Here is a 24,600-nt window from a genome sequence, read left to right as displayed (position 1 = left end):
ACTTCTGTCTAAATAGAGAAGTGGGATTCCAGCATAATATGTCCTCTTTAAGGTGAGCTTTTTTGTGGGCTTCCAAACAGCTCTGCCAAGTCAGCTAAAACAGGAAACTCAGTCACCACAGCTACTGATAGTTCTTATCAAATTCAATAAAAGACTTAAGATGATGTGACTGAAAAGGATAAGCAATGACTTTCCCCTCTTTGACTTCCAGAAGAAATTAGTCAAGTGTGTCCAGTCTCAGACTGTCTAAGGGGCCTTTTTCCAAAGAAATGGATTCTACAATCCCAACAAAGCGGATGGCAAACAGGAATGTAACACTAAGTTGAAGCTGGCCTGCTTCTGTCCCTCAAATGGAAGGCCCATTGGTTAGCACAGAAGGTAGATGCTTCGGCCCAAAAGGGAAAGAAAGTGAGGGAATCACAGGTCAGAGAAAAACATGATCCAAGCAGTATCTGACAGGATTATCTTCTCTTAGTAGAAAAGTAAACAAAGAAAACACATTCAAGTATTTACTGGGAGCGGCTACAGTTAAATAAACTTACAGAAAAGGAAAGGAAAGAAGTACCATGATTGTAACCAAGTCTAAAACACTGGTGACATTTACCAGATATGTGATTTTATTTAAGATAGTTAAATTTGGTGCATTACATTCTCCTCAAGCCATTACCTTAACAATTAAATGAGCAGATGTAGGCAAGCCTCTTAGCAAGCCAGCAGGCACAAAATAAGGGTTTAATTATTTCAATGTTGGTTCTATTATCATTGCTGGGGGAGGGGAATAAAAGCAACCAGATCTTCATGAGTTTTAGATACAGTTTTACATTAATACAGTTTGAAAGTGTTGGTTTATATTCATGGACAATCTGAAACGGTCTCAGTGCTTTCTTCATGGGGCGTGAGAGCATGAGGAGCTCATCTGCTTGACAGCTACAGTCGTTCATCAGTAAAGGTGAGGAGCACGCAAACTCAGTCACCTCCGGCAGTGAGGGGCTGGGCCTAGAGCACAGGTCCTGCCCTGCAGAGCTGTGCTGAGTCTGAAACGAGATCCCTGAGCCTGTCCTCCAGAGTAATGTTGGGTCTAGAACAGGGGTCTCCAAGTCTGCCCCACAGAGCAGTGTCTTGTCCCTAGACGTGACTCATCATTCTTGTCTCTATAGACCCTACTCATTCTTTTTTTTTTTTTCTTAATTGCATTTGTAGTTATGTAAACATGCATGATTGTTCTTTAGGCTAGTAGATTCAAAGGCAAAAAAAAACAAAAATGTCATTCCTCACTCCAGTGTTACAGATAGTTAGGAGGACTGGGCCGGGTAACATCAATCCCAAAAAATGTATTAGAGAAGTATTCCCAAACACAGCTGCCTTTTAGGAAGTAACACCTACATGGTGTCTTAGTCAGTGTTATTGCTGTGAAGAGACACCACAACAACTCTTCTTTACTATTATTATTTATAATTTATTCACTTTATATCTGGATTGTAGCCAGCTCCCTCATCCCCTCCTGGTCCCATCCTCCCTTGCTATTTCCTCCATCCCCTTCCCCTAGTCCACAGAAACAGGACCCCTCCTCCCCTTCCATCAGACCCTACTATCAAGTCTCATCAGGACCAATGAGAAAAGTTCAAGTATCCATTGAACAATTAGCAACAAGCCCCATCCCCTACCTCACTCTGCATCTTCTGAGCTTCCTTTGAAGACTGATATGACGGTGTCTCAACAAACTCCAGCATGGACTTTCCCTTATTCTTCTCATATTCTTCTCTGTATTTTACCTGCATTAAAAAAATATCAAAAACATAAAAATAAGGGCTGTGTATAGCTCAGGGTCGGAGCACATTCTTAGCAAGTACAAGGTCTTAGCTTCAATTCCCAGCAATAATAACAAGAACCAAAACCCCATGTAGAGAGCAAGAGACAATAAATGTATCCAAAACTAATCATCCTGTTTCATGATATCAATTTATTCTGGCAGTTTAGAGTGATGAATGGGTTCCCCAAAGTTAGTGACATATGTAAATGAGTCATATATAAAAACTTTTAAGAACAAAACTTTATTCAGCCAACCAAAAGGTATTTAGCATCATAGGACATTAAATAATGTGTTCTATAAAGGACAAATAAAATGTGTTTTTCAAATAGGTAGAATATGTAGCTATTTATTAAATACATGGGGTTATTTATATATGCACTCACATCAGACATATGTGGGGCAAAGGATGGAATAAGGAGGAAAAGGCAGAGAGAGCTCAGCGACAGTCTCCATGTCTATCACTACATCATACATAAGGTTAAAAATGGACGTGATTACCTTTCTGTCAAAAGAGGGAAACGTTCCCTGGAACTCTTGAGTGTTTCCATAGAAAATAACTAACACATAAATGATCCTTCCATTTCACCATCCATTATCTAATAATATCACATTATGAATTATCTGTTTCAATTAAAATTAGCTTTATCTCTTTTCTATGTATAAAGGGAAGAATATTTTCTGTTGCTTCAGGTTTTGTTTTACATTTTCTTTGTTTGTGTGTAGATGCGTATATGTGGCCATGGCGTTATGTGTGGCGTGTGCACACATGTGCCCAGGTGCAGGTGCGCCTGTGTCTGAGTCGCAGAGGTCAGAAGAGGATGCTGGGTGTCTGTTCTATTGTTCCCTGTCTTCCTTCCTTGAGACAGAAAGATCTGGATGTGCAGTTAGGCTGGGAGCCAGCCAACCCCAGCAATCCTCCTGCCTCCATTGTCTTCAACACACAATGTGACAGATAGAGCTGCATGTAGTCACTCCCCGCTTTTGACGGGGTTCTGGAGACAGGGTTCTAGAGATGAGGGTTCTAGAGACGGGGTTCTGAAGATGGGGGTTCTGGAGACAGGGGTTCTGGAGACGGGGGTTCTGGAGATGGGGGTTCTGGAGACAGAGGTTCTGGAGATGGGAGTTCTGGAGACAGAGGTTCTGGAGATGGGGGTTCTGGAGACAGGGGTTCTGGAGATGGGGGTTCTGGAGATGGGGGTTCTGGAGATAGGGGTTCTGAAGACGAGGGTTCTAGAGATGGGGGTTTTAGAGACAGGGTTCTCGGGTCCTCATTCTTGCACAGCAAGCATCTTATTCGCTGAGATCTCTTTCCAATGTGCATCTTCTATCTCATAAAACAAAAGCTAAAATCGTACGAAAGCCATCACAATGGTTAGATTTTAGCCATATTTTTTAAGTGAATTCGTAAAGCTTTGATCATGACTCGCTTCTTTCAGAAATGCATATTCATCAATTCTTGGACTTCATAATTGCTTGTGAGATTTTTTTATGTTGTATAATGATGATAGCTAGCTCAACCCAAAAAAAAATTTCTTATACTTAGAACTTCGTGATAACGAGAAATACATTTTTAAAAAAATCTATTTGTGACATAGTTTTATTTCAGATAAGTATGCTGCATACATGATATCATTCTATACTAGACTACAGTTTTGTGGGAAAAAATTGAAAGAAAAATAAGAATTTAAGGCAGACCTGGCACACTGGGAGGCTGTGGTGGGAGGTTCGTTACAAGTCCAGTTACATAGAAACTCCCAGGTCAGCCCTCTCTTGGAGAGGAAGGGAGGGAGGGAAGGAGAGAGAGAGAGGGAGAGGGGAGGAAGAGGGAAAGAGAGTGGGTGTTAATTATTTAATCATTAATTAATTTAAAGACAAGCTCGTGCTTCCAAACACCGGGAGAGGTGTTAAGGCGTCAACTGGTTACACTCTAGACGCCCTGAGAAGGAATCTCCGTGAGGTTCCAGACCAGGTTGGCCTGTAGGAACTTGTTTCACTTGTGTTCACTGATGTGGAAGAGACAGCCTAAGAGTGGGTGATGTCCCTTCCTAGATTTTAGTCCTGGACTGTGTGGAAAAGGAGGCAGTGACCTGGGCACAGACACGGTCTCACTCCGTTGCTCCCTGCTCTGCACTGGGATGCACCTGTGAGCCGGCCGCTTCAACTTCCCACCACGCTGCCTCCCCGCAGAGCTGGGCTGCAACCTCTGACCCCCGTAAACCCTTTCTCTTTTGAATTTTGTCGGGGAAAGAAAACTAAATCGGGGAGTAATTTATTTTCACACCATTATAGAATTTATGTTCCACAGAATACAGTTAAAAGAGTCGTGTAAATGTTTAGCTTAACAGATGCTAGAAACTGCATCTTTTACATCTATTTTAAACTACGAATAATAATTTAAAAACAGATACTGACTTTATAATGTGCTAGGAAGAAAAAAAATGAAGTTTTTTTTTACAGAATGCATAGGGTTTCAATGTTAGAAGAAACATTAATTTAAAATGCATTAGCAAGGATGTTTTCCTTTTTCAATAACATTTCTAATTAAATGGAAAAATTATAATAAACCTTATACCAAGAAAATTAATTTTGAGCTCAAAAATGTCAAATCGGCACAGTATAAAATTTTAAATCATCATGAGATTTGATCGCAGTTTAATTAGTTCCTAGATTTAAACTTTTTAATTATATGAAGAACTTATTTTTATGAAACTCCTTTATGTTGAAACAGATCCAGCTGACCCAAAAGATAGAAAATGGAGTCCAGGATATTTTTTCCTGAAGCAACTTGAATGTTCTCGGACTCCATTCTTCAAAGAACATGGCACTAAGCAGTGGACAACCTAACGGTCAGGTGGGTGAGAGGGGAGCGGAGCTCACGAGCATGCGCACCTGGCTCAGGAGGACGGCAGCGTCTTTGTGGTGCACGTGTTCCGTGGCCTCCGCATCAAAGTGGTACAACCCTTTGTTTTCTTCAAAATTCTTTTTATATTCCCACTAAAAGAAACGAAAATCAGCTAGAATAAAAGAGAGCGGTGAGTAAAATTCAGACTCAGGGATGTGGGGTGGCTCTTGTCTATCCTCCCAGCACTTGGGTGGCTGAGACAGGAGGACTGCTGACAGTTCCAGGCAGCCCTGGGCTACAGACTGAGGCTGCCTCACAGCAGTTCTCAGAGCAAACAGCATACAAACGAAGGCACTGCAGTGGTGCCACAGAGCCTGATCTGTAACAGCTGCCGTGGAGGAGACTTTGGAGCCGAGATAAATGGACAGTACAAGATGGTCTCGCTTGTGTCCACACAGAGAGCACAGGAAGTGTCCAGAGATTGATTGTAGACATGACACGGAACACAGTCACAGAGTGGCAATGAGAAATCACTAGATGGGATCTCATGGGTCCTAATGGGCAAGGTGGAGTGAAATATGGACACTGCTCCTTCTCATGGGACAGAAAAGGTGTTTAACAGTGTCCTGAAGATGAAATGGAAACAAAAAGGAAGAACAGGGGGAAAGGAAGCTGGATCTAGGAAGGTGGCTGCACAGAAAAGCTCAGCCATGAGCAAGAAGAGAAGCAACAAGGACAAAGAGAAGCTGAGAAATAACTTAGCTAATTTTCTGAATTCCAAGGAGAGGGTGGGAGGTATCAAGAAGAACTGAAGAATCCACGTGCAGTTGATTGGATTTTTAAGTTGAAGAAGCTGGAAAAGGCCCTCTGCTATTTCAGACACACATGCACAGGTAAATTTGGAAGAGACCAGAATAAGTATGGATGGCATTTCACTCTAGACCTGCAGCAGGGAATCAAGATTTCTAGCACTGGAGAGCAGACACATGGGAATTAGTCCTATGGAGGAAGAATTCTACAGCAAACAGTAGCCATCAGAGAGACAAGGCTACAGAGACTTACAAAGACCAATTGCCCACGGGTTCCAGAAAAAAATGGTTGCATTGAATGAAGAAAAATATCTGCAACATTTGACTGGCAGCCTAAGAGAAGTGGCCACAAAAACACTCGTGGGTCCTAGGCGCTGCTCTGAGGATGGAGACGTGGGCAGGCAGAGCGCTTAGCATCAGGAACAGGAAGATGGGAGGTGTGCCTGACCTGCCACAGCGGCCTTGCTCCACAGGGACAGAGTTCCAGAGGGAGCCTGGCTTCAGCTGCTCCCCGCCACCGAATTCTAACCAGCATGAAATGAATTTGGAAAGTAGCATGGGAAAGTCACACATGACATCCTGACTGGAAAGAACAATCAAATTTGGGTTCCTCTATGAATTTGATATTAAAACTAAATAAAAGCTAATTCAAACAAAAGGCAAAGCCTAAGCCTGGCATGATATACTGAGAAATGTTATACCTTGCTTAATTTTTTTAATAATACCTACTTATAAAAGAACTATAACTTCAATGTATTAAGGCAAAACATATTCTACTATGTGGTCAAAATTCATAACTAATGAAGTCTAGGGAGTTATGCTCAGAATAACAGATGTATACTAAAAATGGACTATGACCAACTTCTTCAAACTCCAATCTGCAAATGAAATTCCTGATGCAAGGGCTTGTTTCCTGTATTAAATAGTCTCTGTTGCCCTCTAGTGGAAGTTATATAGGATAACATAGTACATATTTTTAAAATTTTCATAGTTATAGGGAAATTGAAAGCTCCATTTTTTCACAGCAAAATGTTTCTTCAAACATTTAGTTGGTGGTTCTGGGCAGGCTTTTAAATTACTTATTCTGCTCTACACACGACACATTAAAATTTAAAAATTCTGATATAGACCAATACATTTAAAGATGTTTAATAAAAGAGACATTTATAGCAACCTAGCACTGAACTTCAGCAAAATCTCTAACATGAAATTTCTTCTTCAATGTTTTAGTAAAATCTAACCAAAAAGACTTCTATTCTCTTTATACAAACATTTAAAAGAAGGCTACCCTAACTCACAACAAATGTAAGACAGCGTAGTGTTACACAATGGTTCAGAGAAAGTCTAACTCTGGCCCACGTGAGTGATGTAATCGGTTTGGTGATATATATAGTCTAGGGCAGACAGGAGAACTAAGCTCTGTGAATAATGAAAAAAAAAATGGGTAGCATGACTTTGTCAGGCTTTCTGTTGGAGAGATGACAGAAACTGCATACTTTAAATTTTGATTTTTCTTCTCTATTGTAAAACAAACATCAGCATTTCGAAGAGAAATGTTGCCTGTGAGAGGCATACATTCTTGCCCATTTACACATGAATCCCATGTCTCAAGGAGAGTTATTCTGAGTGTGTGTGTATAGGGGACAGTCCAGGCCAAACAGTGCCACTAGATAAAAGCTGGACACTGGAGACTGAAGAAAGCAAAGGGGTGCAGAGGATAAAAAGATGAGCACGTGACTCACAGAGAAAAGCAGGAAGTCAGCACAGAAACGAAGGGTGGCTGGGATGTGTGTGTTGCTGGAGGAGTGAGCGTGGATGAAGCAAGACAATGTAATCTGAGGACTGACACCAAGGGCTAATTCTGTCAGCATGGCTCTAACACTGGAAACAATAATATACTGCCTTTGGCCCAGAGAGCAATACTTTCTAAATAAATTAGAGATTAATCTCTGCCAGTATGAACCACTTACGTTAAGTATGCACCTTGAGAAGGCTAGTGTAATGGAGGTTTTGATTTCTTTAAAAACTTAGTTCTGTTATGTAAATCACTTTTGTTTTAATCCCAAGTGTGGGATTTTAGTTTGGGCTTTAGTCCACAGCTGGTAACTGCCTCCTGAGGGAGGTCTTTGCCAGCTGGTAATGGCCTGCCTGGTACAGAGAGGGACATGGTCTAGCACTCTGAGGGATAGAAATATGAGAGCCCAGAAAGAGAAAGTGCGGCAGTTTGGAGAGACCAGAGAGGATGGTGTGGAGGCTTAGACAGATGAAGAGAAACTTCATGTTGTGCTTGCTGTTGTCAGAGAATTGGGATAGAATTTGGGCTCCCAAAAAGAACCTACCAACCCTAAACAGCAGGGAGAAGTAAGGGGTCTGCACCTCCTCTCCCCACTAACCTCTCTCCTACCTAGGGTCAAAGGGTTGGTGGACGGGAGGGAGAGGTGTAAATGCACTAAATAAAACAGAGTTTAAAAATGGGCGCAGCAACATGGAGAGAGAGTAGACATACAAGTAACAAATGGTGTTTGCCAATGCTAAGAAATGGAGTTCCCTTAAGACGAAGGGATCTAGCTGTGCAGGGGCTTAACACTGAGACAGCGGGCTCAGCTACGAAAAAGACCACCGTCACTTCTTCTCATACCTTACCCAACATGTATTTTTTCATCTGATCTGGATCTAATCTGTAAGTTAGGATACTTTTAAATTAATGGATGGTTATTATTAAAATAGGAATAACTTGAGGTCAAATTAGAGTTGATCATCACCATGTGGCATCTGGAACCACCAGTGACCAAGAGTCATCAGTTATAAAAGCTAGTGCAGCCAGCAGCCAGATGCATCCGAAGACCCTACACCCCAGAAGGGACCGTTCTGAGGGACTGGCTGCATGAATAGGAAACACAACTATTACCGCCAGGACATAAAGCTCTCCTTGCTGGCCTGATAGATAACAGTCCATCTCAAGACTACACTCATAATGACCATTCAACATAGGCACCTTCATGTTTTCTTGTCAGAAAAAATAGTTTCAACTATGACTATATTTTATATATGCCTATAATATGCCTATAATATTATGTATAAACAAAATGTTTGCTAATGAAGACATAACATATATGACATTCTGGTACGGCTTTCATAAAAGAAGAGCCCTGACTGCAAGACATGGCTGCCAAGTGGCTTCACTCGGATACAGATGAAGACACGAGAAGAAGGAGGACGAACGGAAATGGATGCTTGCTTATAAGAGTACAATGAATGTGCCTTGCACTTACGAGATGTGAGAGCTAGCAGGAACCCACGTTAGCTATCACTTTCTTCAGTGGAACAGCTCTGTCCATGCTCCAACAAATAACTTCCTATTCATGGTCTTGCAGGCAACCCTCCTTAAACTGAATGTATCAAACAATCACAAACATGTGAAAGTAGGAGGGGTACATGTTGGCAAGAAGACGGGCTTGGATAGAGGAAGAATGGGGGACAAGACAGAGTAATATGGGATGAAAGGACTAATATTTATTCTATACATGTATGAAATGGGAAAGAGTAATTCAAGAAAAAGAGCGTTTATGAAGAAGCCATGGGATTTGCACAAGCAGGTGGCTACTTTCCAGTGAGGCAGTTATCGGGGAGGATGGGCACACAGGCACAGCTAGCAAAGCTCACACGCCAGGGAGCAAACGGGAGCGCCAGCATCTCAGAACTACAGGCGTCTACTCTACAGCGGCCACCAGACCGCACACTTACCCCACTGAGCATTTTGCTGGCCTTCAGAGCATGGTCTAAAAACAACAGGTTTGGGAGATCTGAAACTGGTTCGTGAATGGTTTGAACATCTTTCTTGTACTTCACCTACAAAAATAACATGGAACAAAATACCATCTAGCAGAAGAAAACAGGCGTTGTAATTGCTTTTATTTTTATTTTATTTATTTATTGTTCTCACACACAGCATCTTGGTTAGCGACAGGAAGATTTACAAGCAGCCACTAGATGGTGCTGATTCACTACTGAATGAGTAAAATGGTTATTTATGGACTTGCAAATATTTAAATTTCTTTTACAGTTTATATATTCCAAAACGGTGGTGTTAACACACTTAAGTAATTATAGTAGTAACTCTACTTTTAGAGAACAAGGAAAATCATTGCTTTACTCTTTCCACGCTGCTATAGAATTAGTTCATTTCTACTTTGCTGTAATTTAGGCTTTTTCAACTTTGCATTCTGTAGCCATGTAAATCTATTCTGATTGTTTTAAACCAACTGCTCTGGAATGTAATGCTAGCAATGAGAATCAAATATTGGTATCAATCATATTAAATACTAACTTTATGCCCAAAACTTTTAAAAACGCATTATATATGTGAAGTAATCTTTAAAACCACCCTAATTGTTGAGCATTTCATTCCCATTTGACAGATGTGAAAACTGAGGCACAGAAAGATTAAAGGCAGAACAGTAAGTGGTGGGACAGGATCACGTTGGACGACCTGACCCTCAGCCTTGAGCATTCAAAGCTAAATTCTAGGTTCCTTTAAGATCATCTCATTGGCACACATTCAAAAATTATCAGTCAGGAAAAGAAAGATTCTGATGTCCCCACACAAAAATGTCCACCTTAACTTCTACCAACAAACCAAGACTTGTTACTGAACCCTCTAAACAGTGAGAGAAAAGTACAGCCAGTCCCAGAAAATGAAGATGGCTGAGCAGATGCCTCAGGAGCAACCTCTTCATGACACTCAAGTTTTCTGAAATAAGGGTTTGTACATATTTTAAACAGCCACAAAATGATCCGTTTGACATTGTTTCTGTTTTATACAATCCTTCTTTCTAGTAAGAATTTCGAACATTTATTACCAAATAAACCCTTCTTCATTTTAAAATCATAAAAATAAATCTATAAGGAGAGCACTTAGCATAATAAGAATGAAAGAATTTTAAACCTCTCACAGTACAATTCATGACCGTATCTTTTTTACAAACCCCCATGTATCAGGTAGTACTTTGTAATAAACTCAATTTCGTGGGCATAATTATGTGTTAATTGTTGTCCTACCTACTAATTTGTGATAATACACATTTCTTTCCTGAAAAACTCTATCATCTATTTCTACTCTTGATCAGACACAATATAATTTTATTCATACCACTGTTCCTACTTATTAACTAATTAGTAATCAGTAACCATTAATAGCAAACTATAATAATATACTTTTCTGGAAAAAAGCTTCAGGAAAATATGCTTCAGTGTTTTCAACTACAAATTATTTGGAAATTACATGATCTTGATCAAATATCAGTAATTACAACACAGTTCTAGGAAAACAAGACTCTAAAGATATCGAGAGCAATTTCTGTAGATTACAACTTACATCACTCGCCAGGACAGTAGCGAGCCGGTGTTGCCTAAATGAAGCACTTTCCAGAGGGTTGTAGTGGTGGCTCTTTTCCTTCATTTCATTATCAAATTTTTCTTTATATTTAACCTATCATAAAGAAAACGGACAGACTAAATGAAATCACATATTTCAGTAAAAAAGTAACACATTAGGCTTCTTTTAAGAGATAAGATAAAAGCTACCTTTCAAATGAATAGTTAGACAATTTAAATTCCTGATATTCATTCCCCCTCCATAAACTTAATGAGGCATTTAGAAAAATTTAATGTGCTACTTGAATATTGGTCATGAATGTCATTAGGCATGAACTCAAATTCTCTGCTCATGAGAATTATGCATTTAAAATATAATTTTTTACATCATTTTCCATTTCTGTACTCCTGTAAACTGGGATCAGTTAGAACTGAGACCACACATTTCTTAAGGTCTGCACACTTAGAAAATGGGTTCTCGGAACCAGAAATCGAACGTATTTTCCTGGGGGAATTATTCCAAATAAAGAATACAGTTGATATCCATATTTCATTTGTTCAAAAATTCATTTTTAAAACTGTATTTCTCCAACATTCATATTTTAATCGTTCAAGGCCGAATTTTTAGGAAATAGATTTTCTATATTGTTCTACATCTACTTCCTGACAGTTTTAGGTTTTTTTTTTTCTGCTTTAAGCCCTTAGCTTATCCAGCAGAAAAAGTATGTTAATATTCAGTCTAAATTTTTTCTTCTTTAGTCATAAGACAACAAGAAAAGGAATGTCAACTTAGAGCTATTCCTTCGTGGTAAAAGAACAGGAAGGCGTGTTGTAGACTGGAATGTAGAGACGATTTCTCTCCCCAAACAGATAAATGAACAACACCTTAGCTACTCTCATCTCCTATCCCTCGATGAATTCTGCCAGAAAATGATGTGCATATTTCAGAAGCAAAAATAAAAAGGTTTTCTTTCATACTATTTCTATAATCTTATAATATTTTACAATATTGTAAAACTATTATTATAATATTCTCATAAGCATGTTTATCCATATGCCCTACGGCCCTGTCTTACAGTAGTCCCTATTAAATAGAATTTGAAAATGACTGCTTTCACGGCCTGTTTGGGGTGGTGGTCTTTTCCTGCCAGGTGTCTATGAGAGCGAGCCAGTGAAGCTTTGGTGGGAATACAGTATTGGAGAAGTACCTCCTATGTGCTCTGTTTGCAAATAATTTTCTGGGGAGGTAGGATAGACAGAGGTAGTGGCTAAAGACAGGGAATAAGGTAGGAGAGGGAGCACAGAGAGTCAAGAGGCCAGAGATCACATTTGGGGAGAACAAGGGGGAGAGGAGAGAAGAGAAACTGAGGGTGGAGGCATCTCTGTGACAAGCTGGAGACCTAAGGTAGGCTCCTGGGAGGACATGAGGGGGGTTCAAACAGCGACTCCCAGTAGCAGAGGCCATAAACACTGAAGACACCACTAACTAGACTAGTCTTCTAGTAGAGGGAGGGGAACACCAACCCACCCACAAAAGCACCCAAATTTACCCTGCCTACAAGATGTGCAGAGATAAAGACAGAGCAGAGATTGAGGAAATACCCAACCAATGTCTGGACCAACCAAAGACCTAGCCTATCAGAGAGTGCTGAGCCCTGACACTGTGAACGGTACTCTGCTAAACTTGCAGACAGGAGCCTGACAGAACTGTCCTCTGAGAGGCTCTACCCAGCAGTGCCTCAAAACAGATGCTGAGACTCACACCAAACATTAGACAATGAGAAGGGAGTCTTGTGGAAAAATGAGAGGAAAGAGAAAAGGAGGTGACCTGGAGGTGACAGGAGCTCCACGAGAAGACCAAAAGAGCCAACTAACCAGGACCCAGAGGGGCTTGCTGAGACTGAAGCATCAACAAAGGACCACGAATGAACTGGACCTAGACCCCCTACAAAGATGTAGCAGATGGGGAGCTTAGGCTTCATGTGGGTTCCCTAGTAAGGTAAACATGGACTGCATGGGACACGGACTCACTTGCCAGCTTTTTGATCACTTCCCCTGGTAGGACTGCCTTGCCAGGCCACAGGGGAAGAGAACAACTCAGTCCTGATGCAACTTGATGAGCTGGGGTGAATGGAAAAAGGAGTCCCCCTTTTCTGAAGAAAGGAGGAGGGGGAAAGGATGGAGAGCTGGACTGGGAGGGGAGGAGGGATGGGGCTATTACAGGATGTAAAGTGCATTAAAAAATTTGTAAAGAAAAGAGTAATAATAAAAAAAATAATACTCTGTTCTTCATGCTGCTTGATACATTTATTTTAAATAATTGGTAAAGCATTTTCAAAATGAAAGAAAGATTTAAAATTATTATTTTGTTGCTTGAAATCAGAGACAAGAGCACAAACAGAAAATGTTTCTATTTCCTTCATACTTTAACTGGCATCACTTAAGGATCCTCCTTCCTCAGCCACGTTCATGCTTGCACTTTCCTTTCTGAGACCAGCCTCCTTCCACGCAGTCACTTTACAGTGATTCTCTTGGGCAGTGGCTGTGCGGCTCTAATTAGCTGGCAGGATGTGTCATGCTGACTGGCACCAAATTTCCAGTCAATTATACCTATTCTCTAACCTCAGCCAACTTGTGTATCTCCATTACATAAGAGAGAAAGTAGGCTTTCATCCCCAGGAGCCTGAGTTTCCTTCGTTACTGTAATGAACAACAACCCAGTCAACTTGGGGGAAGATAGGATTTATTTTGGCTCACGGTTCCAAGTTACCGTCCATCTCTGCAAGGAGGCCACAGAGACAGCCTTGGAGACAACTGCTCAGGTGTCATGCAAGGGAGAGCCGCAGAGAGCGAGGGATGAATGCACACTTGTTACTTAGTTGGCTTTCTCCGCTTTGCAGCGTCCTAGACACTGTGGTCATCAAACCGTCCCCCACCATCGTGCTGGGTCTCTCCCACATCAGATCATACCGTCCCCCACCATCGTGCTGGGTCTCTCCCACATCAGAACATCACAAAAAGTCCGCACAGGCATGCCTACACACCCATCGCACCGGCTGTTCTAGACCCGTCAGGGAAACAATTAACAAGACCACAACAGCACACTTGCTACTGCTTTTGTACACCTCAGACCTGCCTCAACCGTTACAGCAGATGCAAAGACACTGTGTACGCTGGCGTGGGAAATAAAAATGGTAGCTTATCTGCTACTGAACCTGGCATTTCCTCTCTTAAGAAAATACATACTCTGATAAATAAATATCAATCTCTTGCCCACAGCATTCCAATAATTATATTGAATGTAATAATAAGAACTTTAAACTTGTTTTCATCCTAAACTTTGGTTGCCTAAGTAATGTGGTTTCAAAAGATGTGTATGAAACAAAACATGAGTTTTCATTGTTAATTAACTAACACATAATAACCTCATATATAAAAATACATTGATCAAACACTGACATACAACTGGATCGTGCCTCACACCTTCTCCAAGATTTGCACATACAAATAAAGAATAAAGAGACTCAAATGGCTGATGTGGGTCAAATCTCTTACCTCCTGACTGTCTCCCTCACTAACGGAGCAGACATGTTCAACATTCTGTTCCATTTTCAATCCACAGTTCACAACCTGGCTGTCTGCTTCCCTATTCACACTCACATCTCCCCAGAGGTCCCTGAAATGCCCTGACTGTCACTGCTTACCCAAGCATGGAACAAAGCATATACCTGCCAGTTATAAGACCAGTGGGGAAAGGGAGAGCTAAGTGTTGATGTTAAGATAAAATGTTACCCCTTATACTTAGATCCTAGAAGTAAATAAAGTTCAATAACTTAGTTGTGGGGTTACCTTATTTACATTATGACTATCACACATAATGGCTCTGTGAGCCATTACTTTCTAATAAGTATATAGAATGACTGATTATATAAAATCAAACCCCTAGTTTCTAAAGAATCGTGACTATAACTAGGCTCTAGGATGTCCCTGCTGTGACTGTTAAGCTACAAAGACAGAATTTAGTGAATTCTCTAAGTGCCTCTGGACAGAGCACTGCCTCCAGGAACTGAAACCATGTAAGTTTTCACCACTCAGGGCCTGGCTCCCTCACAGCACCACCTATGCTCAGGCTTCCCTAAGCCAGCAAGGAGAGAAAAACAGACCTTCAGCATAACTGTACAAACAAATGTTAGGGGGAAGCTGAAAATTTGAGGAGTGGACCTTAATTCTCACTGAAAACAACCCAGCACACGTCTAAAGGTATCCATTCTTCCCAATCTCTGCTAAAACTGAGCTGCAAATGAGCAAGGGAAACAATAGACAACTTTATAAGAACTTGCCACAGAAACAATCAGATTTTAGGTTGAATTTTATGCAGAATGCTGTCTGTGCCCTTCTTTTTCCTTCCTCCCTCCCTCCTTTTCTTTACTTTTTTCCTTCTTATATTTTCTTTTCTTTTTTATTTGGGTCTGGGAAATATCAGACTAAATAAGAACCCAGAAACTGATGTGCCCTTATTTTCTTTACAAAACAATAATATCCCACCTTTGTATCAATGTTAAGGACCCAGAAACTTTGCTTAAGACATCCACATGCTTATAAAATAGCCCAATCGATTTTATTTTATAACCCTAAAAGCCCTGGACTCTGGAAATTGCCATAGGGTAAGTCACTCAAGCCATTTAAAACACAGATATACATACATACATAGAACTAATACAAGCCATATCAAGAACTATACATAAATGAACAGAGAGATCCATTCACACTGGCAACCTGGAATATGACATTTAAGCTCCTGCTTGGCAGTGTGGGAAAATTGGCAGTGTGTGTTTGCCAGGAAGGGAGAATGGGAGCATCTCCAAGCCAATTAATATCCTCTACAATTTAAGAACACAATTTATTACTAAATTTTTACAGTAATCCATATTGGATCTTTTAAGTTTTAACTTACTAATACAACAAATACTATTTTGTAACAAATACTTAAGTATTAAATGTATATTGTCTCTCTATTGTTAGAAAACTAGACAAAGAATTAATCCCTCATCCTGCAGATAAATTCCAAAGATCAAATTCAGATAATATAAGAACATAGTAACAAATTAGCCTCATTTAGAACTTTCACACTGATGGTTTTGACAGTCCGTTTACATTTGAGATGAACATGAACTAGCATCTCTGTCTTGGCACATGAAATTGTGCTTCATTAAGTTTTTTAAACAATTACAACATAACAATATGCATCTTCCTAATTTTAAAAGTTGGGGGGGAGGGGCTGGAGAGATGGCTCAGTTTAAGAGCAAGTACTGCTCTTGCCAAGGACTAGAGTTTGTTTTCCAGCAAACATGTTAGGTGACTCACAAGCACCTAGAACTCTGGTTCCAGGTCAAGCTTCCTCTGGCTAAACATGCACACATGCAGGTGCCCAAACTGACACACACAATCATGCACATCCACACGAACGCACATATACACATATGCACACACTCAGAGGCACAAGCATGCATGGACATGTACACAAACATGCATGGGCATGTATACACATGCACACAGTGAAAAACAGACCTTTAAAAAAATAACATCTAAAGGGGAAAGCTTGCGTCTATAATGTTAAAGCAAGGGTTCAATTTGGTGTAAGAATGGTCTGGTACAGGTTTCTGCTGTCTGACCCCACTAACCTCCCTCGGAGCTCAGCACAGGGGCAAACTGTGAGCGCCTCTCCATTCACAGTCTGTTGTCATCTCCTCACTACGCATGCCTGGCCACTACACAGCAGCCCGCTGCCTCGTCTTTGCCTTCTCTCACACACTCATTCACCCCTTTTCCCTGCTTACTGAATTCCTAAACCATTTCCTATCAATGTATGTCTGTGCCTTTGCCATTGGCTTAGGAACCAGAAAGTGCATGACCTTCAAAGTTACTGGTGAAAATAAGAAACTACATGTTTGACCTTTGTTTCAGGTTGATGGACCTGAGAACACACATGAAATAAGCCATTCTATGACTCCTATTCACTCTCTTTTAGATGTTTATAGACTATTAACACCAAGAGAAAAGTCAAGCTGATGCATACTGAAAACTTGCAAATTGCAACCTGTTTAAGTATATGATCACTTAGTAGCTACATAATTTGAGATTGAAAAAATATATTTCTAAAAACCTAAAGGGGGATCAAATGGTAGGACTCCTGTGGACTGATTTTGAAATGCGAAAACAGATACTCGGATTGAAGATTTCTTCTAAGGACTTGCAGGAAGGATTGGGCGGAGTGAATTTAAGGATGGGGTCCAGGAGCTGGTGGTTCTGCCTTTGCTTTGCCCTCTGTATGTACTCACCTAAAAGAAAGGTAGACGAGAAAAAGTTCTGAGTGTCTATATAAAAAGGATTCTTTCGGAGTTGTGCGATCTGTGGGCCAGGTGACAATTTTAACCACATACCCAAGACAACTCAAACAAGCAGCTACTTCTGCCATCACAGCAACATTACAGAGCTAGAGAAACAAAGCAACATGCCCAAGGTCACTCAGAAAACAAGCAACAGGGCAGTAGTGTTGTCCAGGAGTCCTGCTCCTCTGTCAAGTTCCCTAGGCACCGAAGGGGACTAGACTGCTTCTGTGTAACCTGCTGTGTGGCTCAAGAAATTTTCCATACACAGAAAAGGATGGGGTTATAACAAGTCAGGGAGGGAGTAGGTGGAATGGCTCAGTAGGGTCAGGGTGTTGGCTGCCAGGCTGTACTGACCTGAGTTTGATCCCTGAGACCCACATTGTGGGATTTGTCCTCTAACCTCTACGCATTCTCGAAGGCTCCAACCCACATACACATAAAACCCAAAGCAATTCCCAGCTCTCCTGCCTTCTTAATAAGCATTATTAGGGATTCTCAGAGCTTCAATAGCCATGTTAGGCTTCTCTTAAGTGTGCTGTCCAAGCATCTCCTCAGTTTCACATGCCTTAGAAGCCTTCCAAGCCACAAAAATGTTTTCTAAGTGAAAGTGTTTGGGAAACTGTAAACCAATTAACACAAGTCACAACTGCATTCCTGCATCTCTCCTGCACATTCCCTCTCTCTGCTTCCCACTTCTGCTATAGCCATGGAGACTTCTGAGCTATAGATCACTCCCAGCTGGCCTGTGGGATTTTCATCTCTCACAGAGGCCAACCTTTGCTGGAAGTGTTGACATCTTAATCTACCTGGAGAAATGGCTACATAAGCCATCTCACATCAAAGTTTTCTGTGATTACTTATTTCTCACCTGAAAGTGGCAATTAACTGACTTGTTCTTTTTGATTTTAACTGAAACACACATGCATTCGCACGCACGCGCGCACACACACACACACACACACACACACACACACACACTGTAGTTACATGTAGGAATCACTTTTCCTTTTTACTGCTTTGATGATAGGGCACATCATATCTATAACAGTTGGGCTCGAGTCATTATTCAGTAACAGCTACAGAGTTTAATTTTACAAGATGAAGAGTTGGATGGGTGGTGATGGTGGTAGTACATTAAGAATTCTTTTAATACCATTGAACTTCAAATGGTTAAGACAGCAAACTGAACGGTTCTGTGAAAAACACCAAGACCAAAAGTAACCCGGGGAGGAAAGGGTTTACTTCATCTCACAGCTCCCAGGTAATGGTCTATCACCGAGGGAGGTCAGGGAATAAACTGATGCAGACAAGGAAGGATGAAGAGGTGCTGCTGACTGGCTTGCTTCTTCTGACTTGCTTCACTGCCTTCCTACACAGCCCAGGGACAGTCCACCCACAGAGGACTGGGCCCTCCCTCATGAAGCAGCAATCAGGAAAATACCCCACAGACATGCCAACAGGCCAACTAGATAGAGGCAAGTCCTCAGTTGAGATTCCCCTCTTCCCAGGTATGTCTAGATTTCTGTCAAGTTGAGAAAATATATTAATATAAAAAATGTAACATCATGCGCTAATATATTATATAAAAGGATCACATTTCTATTCTGCTCTGTAAGTAATGTCATATAGTCAAATTAATACAACACTGACCCTTATCTCATTAACAACCCTCCCACATTTCTTTTTATGGCTATAACCAATACCCTTGACTCAGGGGCCCCACTGCTGTCCTCAGTCACCTTCCTGCCTTTCTTCAGGGCTTTCCTCTTGAGCAAATTTCTCTCCCTTTAAACCCAGCCTAGCTCAAAACTGCCTCCTACACAAAACCTTTCTAACGACATGTCCTTCTCCCCCACACTGGCAAGAGACAGAATGCTGATGGGTACAAATGACATTTCACTTTAGTTGTGTTGGCATTTCTTTTTCTACTAATAAATTTGAGCATCTTTTCACATGTTCATTGGCCATTTATCATTCCTCTCTGTAGGATCTTATTCTTAATTTCTGCTGAGCTGTTAGTCCTTTTCATGCGAGGGCTGGAAAGCACTTGCTGCTCTTGCAGGACATGCCTGTTTGACTCCTCACACCCCCTTGGTAGATCACAACCCCCTATTACTCCAGGCCAGAGTCATCCAACACCATCCTCTGACTTCCGTGGGCTTCTTTATACACAAATGCACACTCGGGCACACGCACATATGTAAATAATAAAAATAGCTTTTTTAAAATAGATTTATTGGCCAGCACAAAGCTCAGTGGGAGACCCTGTCTCAAAATATGAAGTGGAGTGCAATGAGAAACATCCGATGCTGATATCTGGCCTCCACCAGCACACATTAACACACACACACACACACATGCGCGCACAGAGATACACACACATATACAGATGGGGTAGAAAATCAGACAGAATGTTGGTTACATAAGTAACTTTAAACAGGATATATGTGGGTTCAGTATCTGACTAGTTAGAGTACACTGAGAAGAACACTGAAAATAAGAAAAGGGCGCTGAGCCAGGCAGTGGTCGTGCACACCTTTAATCCCAGCACTCAGGAGGCAGAGAAGACGGGTCTCTGTGAGTTCAGGGCCAGCCTGGTCTACATAGTGGGTTCTTAAAGACAAAAATATGTATTAAATACTTTATCATGCATATTATAAATCTTTTTCTAATTTTTGAGATAACTGTTTTTCTTTTTACTATTTGAAAAATTATTTTCATTTTTCTCTGTACAAATTCTAAAATTATTTAATTTACTCAGTTATTTAATTTGATCCTCATTTTTGAAAAGTCTTTGGATTTGAATTGGAATTACATAGTCTTTAAAATTAATTTTGGAAGAAATAGTATTATGGTGATGTTGAATATCAAGAATCTCAAACCAAGGGTCAAAATATGTCTTTCTAGACCCAGGATTTATGTTATATTCTTCAGTCATAGTTTAAACTTTTTTTTACATATATTGCTCCATCGTGTGGTATTATATAGGAAGTGGATTTTTCCACAATTGAAAACCAAGTGCATTAAAAAAAAAAAGGTTTGTTAATATTATTGTTGAACCCCTGACACATTAAGGATACTATGCCATGCTGCAGATGGGAGCCTAGCATAGCTGTCCTCTGAGAGGCTCCACCCAGCAACCGGTCAAAGTAGATTCTGAGACTCACAGCCAAACATCAGGCTGAGTGCAGGGAGCCTTGCTGAAGAGTGGGGTTAAAGACAGAAGGACCATGAAAGGCAGAAGCTCCACAAGACCAACAGAGCCAACTAGCCAGGCCCACGGTGGATTGTGAAGACTGATGCACCATAGAACGGACCTAGGCTCTCTACACAGATGTAGCTGATGGGCAGCTCAGTCTTCATGTGGGTTTCCCAGTAAGGAGAGTGGGGGTTGTCTCTGACATGGACTCTATTGTCTGCTTTTCAATCACTTCCCCTGGTGGGGCTGCCTCGACAGGTCACAGGCAAAGAGGATGAGTTCAATCCTGATGCCACTTGATTAGCTGGGGTGGGTTGGTGGAAGGGGGCTCCCCTTTTCTGAGAACTAGGAAAGGGGGAAGAGGGGAAAGAGTGATGGAGAGTGGGACGGGGAAGAGAGGAGGAAGGAAACTACGATTGGGATGCAAAATAAGTGAATGAATGAATGAATGAATGAATGAGTGAGTGAGTGAGTGAGTGAAAAAATTATTGTTGACTCTGTCACTTTCTCCCCTAAATAAACCTTCTTGTTTATTTACTTACTTACCTGAGGTTTTTGAGACAGGCTAGCCTTTGATTTATACTCTTCCTGGCTGAGCCTCTTGAACGTTGATATGACAAGTGTGGATTATGACATGCAGCAGTGATTTTAATTCTTGTGTAATCATCATGTTTTACTAGTCTATTAGAACCTCTGGACCTCTGGTCTTGTTAAAGTACAAGTCTCGTGTGCTATATAATAACTCCTAAGTTTTCTTTTTTATATTTTAGTTATTATATTCATATCTTTGAGTTGTTCAGTAGCATTGGTCTATTTGGTTTTGGTTTTACTTTGCTTTGAGAATGGAGTCTCATTCTATAGTACAGCAAACATAAACCTTCTGCCTCAGCCTTCTGAGTGCTAGGCTTAAAGAAATGGAGCATCTTACTTGGCTTGCATTCATATTGTTAATCTGCCTGAGATTTTGTATACAGTTAAAGATAAAGATCCAATTTTCTTTCACCGCAACGGGCAGCCAGTGACATTAGCACCATTTATTAACTAGCCTAACTTTCCCTACTGGCTTGAATCAATACTTTTGCCATACTTTAAATTCTTAAAACATGCCGGAATCTATATCAGGAATGTCTCTTCTAGCCCACTGATAATTTTAGCTATCAATATATACTGACTTATTCAAATGGTTGCCCATTAATTCTCCTTTACTGATCTCCATTCTCACACTGTTAAAGAGTCTTCAGACAACCCCTGTCCACAGAAACTTTAAAATTATTTCAGACATATTCTTAAAAATCCTTTTTCATTCTCATTGAAATTGAATGACATTTATATGATAATTCTGGGAAAACTGAAAATGTAACCTGTTAAACTCTCAATCTATTTACTTTCCACGTTTGTAGACTCTTCCGGTCTTATATTCTGAAATCAGATTTCAAGGTTTTCTGCATTTTATCTTGCCTGTTGTATTATCTAATTAAGAAAAACGTTTTTAAATTGAGAAAATACTTTATTAGTAAGTTAAAATTGTAGGTGTGTCTATTTTTGTATATATGTGCTTTAAAATGACTCTTAGCATTGGCTATTACTGATCTTTGGAAATACAACATGGCCAAATTCACTGAGACAGATGTGAACCTGGAGGAAAGAAGGCTGGCTTTGTTCTGAGAATTGGCTTTTTTTCCCCTCTGCTGAAATTTGTAATTATTGCAATCCTAGCTAAGCAGCTTCAGAAACATTACCTCAGTTTATTCTTGCAATTAAAGATATTATCTAAGATGAAATATTTTCTATGCTCCTTGAAATAAAACCTCTGAATAAAGCCATTGAAGGATCATCATGCTCAAATCTTACCTGACTAGAAAGCTTAGAAGCTTCCACAGCGTGTTCAAAGTCTGGTCTTCCAATCACAGAAGGCTCCTTATTCACTATGCCTTGCCCTTTCTTGTATTCTACCTAAAGAGAAGAATGAGAAAATTTTACTATTCCTACTTTATATTACATTAACATTAATCAAAATAAAGTATAATAGTCCCTTATCCCATTAAAAATACTTCATACTACATACCAATTACTAAAGTATTGACTGCTAAAGCAGGAGTGTATTTTATAGCCATTTACATAAATTCAACTTTTAGCAGTAAACAATTACATATTTTAATCTAAGTAGCCAGTCATTATCATTTTTACAGTTATTTCTAAAAATAATAGGGGCTTCTTTGGACAGCTGAGACTGCATTCTTCATACAGATAGCAGTTACCATTTTACTCATGAACACGGGCACTTGATTACCAAGCGGTTGAATTGGTTCTCTATTGATTTTTATGGGGCATGGATAATGCTCTCCCAATAGTTAACTTTAACCAGGACGTTTGGTGTGCTCACGTAAAATGGCATTAACTTGGAAGAGCATCCAAGAGAGGGTAAGTCACAGCCGTGCATGCAGAAAGGTGCCAGAGCAAGTGTTGATAGAAAAGAATAGGCCAACCACCAGCAACAGATGGGAAGAGGCCCCCCAGGGCTCCCCGGGTGGGAGTGAGGTGAGAGCTGAGTGGGGATAGGAAGTCTGATAGCTGGCTTCTAAGCTGAGGCATCTGAATGTGACTATATGCCCAACAGTGTGTGTTCCTGGAAAAATGTGCTAACACTAGATACAGTTGAGCTGACCGTTGGCGCGTCATGCATGTTCCCAACAATTTACAGAATCAAAAAAATAATTCGGGGCAAAATTGAGATGTCATTAATTCAAAGGAATTGATTATGTTAATTGTGTTACCCATCCAACTACCAACTACCAATGCTGTGCTTCATCTCCCTCCAAAAGGAAAAGAAATCACATCTGCACAAGATGAAGAGAGATAGCTTACATTGCTTATGATCTTGGAGATCTGGGTTGCCTTCTTGATATCCGCTCTGTCAAGCTCCGCTGTGTATGTGTGCGTGTCCTGCACATCTTTTCTGTAAGAAATCTGATGAAAGAGACAGTTATGATTAGAAAAAAGAATAAAGTAGTTGTTTCATTTAGATACCATTACTTCTATAGAATTATTTATTTTTGCCATGATAGCTTTAAGAACACACTGAACTTAAGTTACTCTTTACATGGCTTTTGTGCAAATCACTCATTTCCTCTGATATATTAGCTCTTTACATTATGTCATGTCTCACTGATGTGTCCAAAATAGATGTACAAAATAAAAGAGGAACAAAAATGGCACAGAACAATCTGAAAGGTTTTTTTTTTCTATATAGCACTCTATGATATGTTGTGTACCTAAGTGTGTATGCCTGTAGTCTCTCTCACACACACAACATCCTTGATCCCATCCATCCATCCACCTCCTGGGGAGGGCAGGGGGTGAAGCTGTGTAACCCCACCCTCTACACTGGCAGCTACACCTCTCTCTTCCTTCCCAACTAAACCCAGATGTTTGTGCCTGGGGAATACTGATCTCCTAACAGATTAAGTCATTACTGTGGTCTAATTCTACGAAAGAACAACAACTATATTAAGGAGCCTTGTCCCCTGAATATAAACTGGGCATAAACCAGTCACAGGGTGAGAAGGAGAGCTTTGAAGAGAACAGCTGACGAGTGCTAACAAATGTAAAGCACTTTTTAATCGTGTGTTTCCATTACCTCGACTGACAAATGGGTGGGAAGATCAGAGCAGAACTAATACAGTGCATGATGGCCAACATCTCCTCATGCGTCTGCTTCTCCATGTCGTGAAATATGTCATGAGCTACAGTCCTGACTGTCAGGTACAGTTCTGTCTGGCGGAGTTACCAGAGGCAACTCCTCTATTAGAATATATTCTGCTAAGGTTATAGTGCAAAGTATATGGGCATTTTAAAAATCTGTCTTTATGCTTTCAGAACACAGCAGGCTATGACACAGACCTGTGGACCACTGGACAGCTGCACAGAGGACGCAACATATTTCTAGTGTTGCCAGCAAAGCTTTCACAGTGGCATCATATGGTCTATTTTTTAAAAATCTACCTCTCTGGACTGCAGTTCTGTCTGGCGGAGTTACCAGAGGCAACTCCTCTATTAGAATATATTCTGCTAAGGTTATAGTGCAAAGTATATGGGCATTTTAAAAATCTGTCTTTATGCTTTCAGAACACAGCAGGCTATGACACAGACCTGTGGACCACTGGACAGCTGCACAGAGG

At 40.5% G+C, this 24,600-nt stretch overlaps 1 protein-coding gene across 2 annotated transcripts in view; it reads right to left on the bottom strand.

Annotated features, from left to right (window-relative positions):
• Nebl (nebulette) overlaps positions 1 to 24,600 on the bottom strand; it is a 353,920-nt gene that overhangs the window by 60,143 nt on the left and 269,177 nt on the right. The window contains exons 11-16 of one of the 2 annotated variants that reach the window (XM_060372754.1): positions 23,288 to 23,389; positions 22,274 to 22,375; positions 10,836 to 10,949; positions 9,206 to 9,310; positions 4,700 to 4,804; positions 1,665 to 1,772 (exon numbers count right to left, since the gene is read on the bottom strand). The exons of the other annotated variant lie outside the window; for it this stretch is intronic. Of the exons in view, the coding sequence (XP_060228737.1) occupies positions 1,665 to 1,772; positions 4,700 to 4,804; positions 9,206 to 9,310; positions 10,836 to 10,949; positions 22,274 to 22,375; positions 23,288 to 23,389 (636 nt within the window). The remainder of the gene's footprint in view (positions 1 to 1,664; positions 1,773 to 4,699; positions 4,805 to 9,205; positions 9,311 to 10,835; positions 10,950 to 22,273; positions 22,376 to 23,287; positions 23,390 to 24,600) is intronic. 2 annotated transcript variants of the gene reach the window in all.

Source organism: Meriones unguiculatus, chromosome 19 (assembly GCF_030254825.1).
Source record: "Meriones unguiculatus strain TT.TT164.6M chromosome 19, Bangor_MerUng_6.1, whole genome shotgun sequence".
Classification (NCBI taxonomy): domain Eukaryota; kingdom Metazoa; phylum Chordata; class Mammalia; order Rodentia; family Muridae; genus Meriones; species Meriones unguiculatus.
This window is presented reverse-complemented; position numbering and strand designations above follow the sequence as displayed.